This window comes from Camponotus floridanus, unplaced genomic scaffold (assembly GCF_003227725.1).
Source record: "Camponotus floridanus strain SB8 unplaced genomic scaffold, Cflo_v7.5 scaffold154, whole genome shotgun sequence".
NCBI classification, from domain to species: Eukaryota; Metazoa; Arthropoda; class Insecta; order Hymenoptera; family Formicidae; genus Camponotus; species Camponotus floridanus.
In genome coordinates this window covers 335,449-339,668 of record NW_020229275.1, presented here as the reverse complement: position 1 = coordinate 339,668, position 4,220 = coordinate 335,449, and the positions used below count along the sequence as shown (strand labels likewise).

General features: G+C 33.8%; 1 protein-coding gene across 1 annotated transcript; it reads left to right on the top strand.

Moving 5' to 3' along the window:
* Positions 1-765: 765 nt before the first annotated feature.
* LOC105255297 (RCC1 and BTB domain-containing protein 1) lies at positions 766-2,385 on the top strand. The gene is made up of 4 exons (XM_011264505.2): positions 766-936; positions 1,680-1,829; positions 1,907-2,159; positions 2,246-2,385. The coding sequence occupies exons 1-4, from the start codon at positions 766-768 to the stop codon at positions 2,383-2,385; spliced, it is 714 nt and encodes a 237-aa protein (XP_011262807.2).
* Positions 2,386-4,220: the final 1,835 nt, after the last annotated feature.

The window sequence follows — 4,220 nt, the reverse complement described above, 5'->3', positions numbered from 1 at the left end:
GACGGAATTTATCCGAGAAATCCACATGATTATGATATATCGTAAAATTTACCATTTTTCATTATATTGTCATTTTCGCTATGTAATATTGTTACGTGTATATATGTGTGTGTGTGTGTGTGTGTGTGTGTGTGTGTGTGTGTGTGTGTGTGTGTGTGTGTGTGTGGGGGGGGGGGTGTGGTGTGGTGGTGGTGGTGTGTGTGTGTGTGTGTGTGTGTGTGTGTGTGTGTGTGTGTGTGTGTGTGTGTGTGTGTGTGTGTGTATACACCAGAGAAAGATAGGGATGTATGTGGGAGGAGGTCGGACATGTCTTTATGCTCATTTGGTCAACGAGCGACAGAATCGATCCATTAAATGCAACGGCATTGATGCATATTTTGTAGAGAGAGCATTTTTCAGCCTAACGAGTAATTGCTAGAAAACAATATTCGCAGACTAGAAAAATATATGAGGCGCAAGTGGCTGGATCGGGAATCGAACCCGAGTCTTTCGCTTTCCGGGCAACTGCTATATGCGGCTCCAAAGCGATGTTGGCATCTCCCTCAATGGATGCAATGCCGATTGCCACGGAGGATTCCTGAAAGGTCGCTCGTTGACCAAATAAGTGCCGGTGCAGGTATTCGCGTACACGCTTGCTTCCGACTAGCTTTCCATATGAAAACGGCACCGACGAGCACAATGCCGTAGAGACCATATTCCCCAAGATCCCTTTAAAATATATATAATATATCATAATATTTTCAAGGTAATACAGCTATATTTCTGATGAAGGACAAGAATGTGTACAATTTACGTTATAATGAAGATGATTGTTCGAACACTAATGACAAACATATTGCTCCCGACTTAAAAAAGATAGAAGAATTGTGTGGAAAAAACATAAAGACTTTTGCTCACGGCTCGTATTTCGCCCTGGCACTTACAGAAGAAGGAGAAGTATATCAAAGAGTTTATATTCTTTGAATATGCTTTGATGGCATATTTGAGTTTCTGAGAGAATAAATAAATTTTAACTTGCTTGAAAGATAAGATTAATATAGAATAATGAGGTTTCATAGTTTTCTGAATTTGAGTTTTAAGCGTTTCTTAGGGGAAACAAATGGAAATGAAAACTATACCTATATACATATGTATGAAAACAAAATATACTATACAAAAATAAATTAATTAATTAATTAAAATTTTTATTAAATAAAGAAATTGCTTAGAAATACAGATATTTGTCCATAATAATTATTTTAACATACAAATATTTTCAAAATTAAGATATTTAAAATTAAAATTTATGTAACTTTTATTTTCTTAAGAAGAAAACAAATAGAAAAAAAAATGTCAAAATATCTTATTAACAAAGAAAAACAGAGATTGCAGCACATTTTTAATTCTTTATATTCGATGTGATTTTAAAAATTAAAGCTAATTACACACTCACATATACTTAGTTTCATAATACATTAAAAATGTGAGAAAACATCCACATTTTTCAGAAGTATGAAAATGGCCAATAATATAAATTTATTAAATAGAAAAGCATTTAGGGAGAAATAATATTAAACTTTATTATTAATCTCCTGTTAAATCTTCTTTAATAGTGCTTTCATACATAAATATAATATTATAAATATAAAATGAGATACCAAAAATCAAAAAATATATTACAACTGTACTATTTTTTAAAGGTTTACTTTTGGAAATTTGATAAATACAATTTCACTGAGAGAGGACCTGTCAAGTCCACACCTATTCGAGTCTCCGGCTTTAGCACGAAACGTATCGTGAACATTGCATGCGGCGATGTTCATTTTCTCGTTTTGACCACCGATGGAGAGGTAAGCATAAAATTAAGCTAATGATAACGATAATAATTATTCACTAAGCTAAACAATTGTTTGTTTTTTTAAATTAGGTGTATGCTTGGGAAGACAATATACGACAATATGTAAACATAACTACTTTCAATGGTATTGTGAGACAAGTAAAACATGGATTGGAGAAGAAGAATATTGTTCATATCGCATGTGGTAATCGATCCAACATAGCTGTAACTGATGAAAATATAATATATAATTGGGGCGATAATATGGACGGCCGGATTTCAATCCAACGGCAACATTATTATGAATACCCACGCAAAATTATCAGAATCTCGGATAAAATAGGTAAAATTTTTTAAAATTTATGTCTGCGATTTCACTTCTAAAAATGTTACATTATCGAATATCTTCATGAGAGATTGACGTTTTAGTTAAGGTAGTCTGTGGATGTGCTCATATGTTGGCGCTCACAAATAAAGGAAAGATCTATGCCTGGGGCAACGTTTATGGACAAGTGGGTGTAAATAACAACTTGATATCCTCTGATCCGATCGTGGTAAAACATGAATAAAAATCAAAAAAACTTTTTAATAATCGCCACGCGCTGAGAAACGAGAAATGATATAATAAAAAATGATACAATCAACAGGTGAACGTGCCTCAGATGGGAAAGGTTTTGAATCTTGACGCCTATGCTATTTAAATAATGATTTCAAACAGATTATAGTATAATTTCGTACAGGCAGAAGATATGCTGCTGATTTCATTACTGAACGAGTAACACCCGGCATATTAAGTATACCATGTTGCAAACATATCGCCGAAGATTTAATTTTCGATCCTATCAGTTTATATACACTTCCACACCCGTCGATTCCTGGTATAAGAAATATTTCACTCCCAGCAACTTTCCTCTCTGTAGCGAGTTTTACATAAATGTCTGAACTCAAGTCTGAATCGTTAAATTTTCGAGTCAATATTTTTAAACCGTCCAAATCATTTACATTAGCTTCCCGGTACATCTTTTCTTGTTGAGTTGTATTTGTCAGTTTTTTAAGTTTTGCAAAAGTGAGATTTCGAATATCTTGTGCCGTCAATAAAATATCAAATTCCCTCTCCAATGTCTGTTTATTCTCAACTGCCATCATTGAATCCATGCCTAGTTCAGCCAGTGACATATTTGGCGCCGCCATGTTTGGATTTTTCAATCCTGTTTTAAAAATTAGAGAAAGAATTAAATATTTACACATGATTTTAATCAGATCTTATCTAATCTTGAAACTGCAATGTGAGAATTATTAAAATTTATATTTTTTGCAATAAAAATTCAGCTGAGGCGGAATGCTCTCTCCACTTTCCGTTCGTGGCTCGAGGCTTCTATTAGGATCGGTAAATTCGGATTGTTGCTTGCTGTTGCTAGCGGAATCGGAATCTGGGGCCGTGATAATGCCGAGGACTCTTTTTATACTTCGGATAATTAGTCCCATGCCGGCGTAAAAACGGGATACCGAGCGGCGGAATAACGATACGGTACGAATCCACTCAATGGGACGCGGCGGAATCGTCGCGGGGTGTTTCACCCAAGGTACTTCGGACACCCTCAACTGTTGTCGGCGCGGCTTGCCGACAACAGTTCGGCTGTTAAACGGTTTGAACAATCCGTTGATCGGCGCGGCGCGGCGCGCCCCTGCCCCTGCACGGCGGTTGTTTTCCGGGCGGCACACAGTGGTCTGACGCACAAATTTAGACGGAACAAAATCAATTTTTTTATATCAATTAAAATATAATTTAAATTTATATTCTCATATCAAATACTCCAATTAAGGATAAAATCGGTAAAACATAATATAAAAAAAATATATAAACACAATAATAATGTAATAACGTACGAAAAATGTATTAAAATCATAGTAAAATTCATGACGGACACTATAGTTTTGTACAGTATTTTTGAATCGTACAATATTTATAATAAAAACATCAATATTTTTTAATATTAGTAGTTTATGTTAAGATTATTTTACTTGCGTATAAATATGTATTTATAATTTTTAATAACTTTTTAATAATATTTAAATCTTGAAGAATTAAGATTTAGGGTCATTTTTTATATATAAAGAGATATTACTAAAAATTAACACATTTTAACAACAAAATTCAAAAGGTCAGATAATGTATATACTTTGTAATTTGAAATCCCCTTTGTTTCGTTTGCATCCATTTGCCCCAGTAATTTCTGTAGCGTATTGAATATTTGAATCCAGTGGTCTGGCGCGTGAGTTTAGACGGAATAAATTAATATGAGCTATGTTTTCATAATATTATTGTACAGATTGACATTAATTTTAATTCTGAGACATATTATGTCTCGGAATTATGTATGAGACATAATATAGATAATTCCAA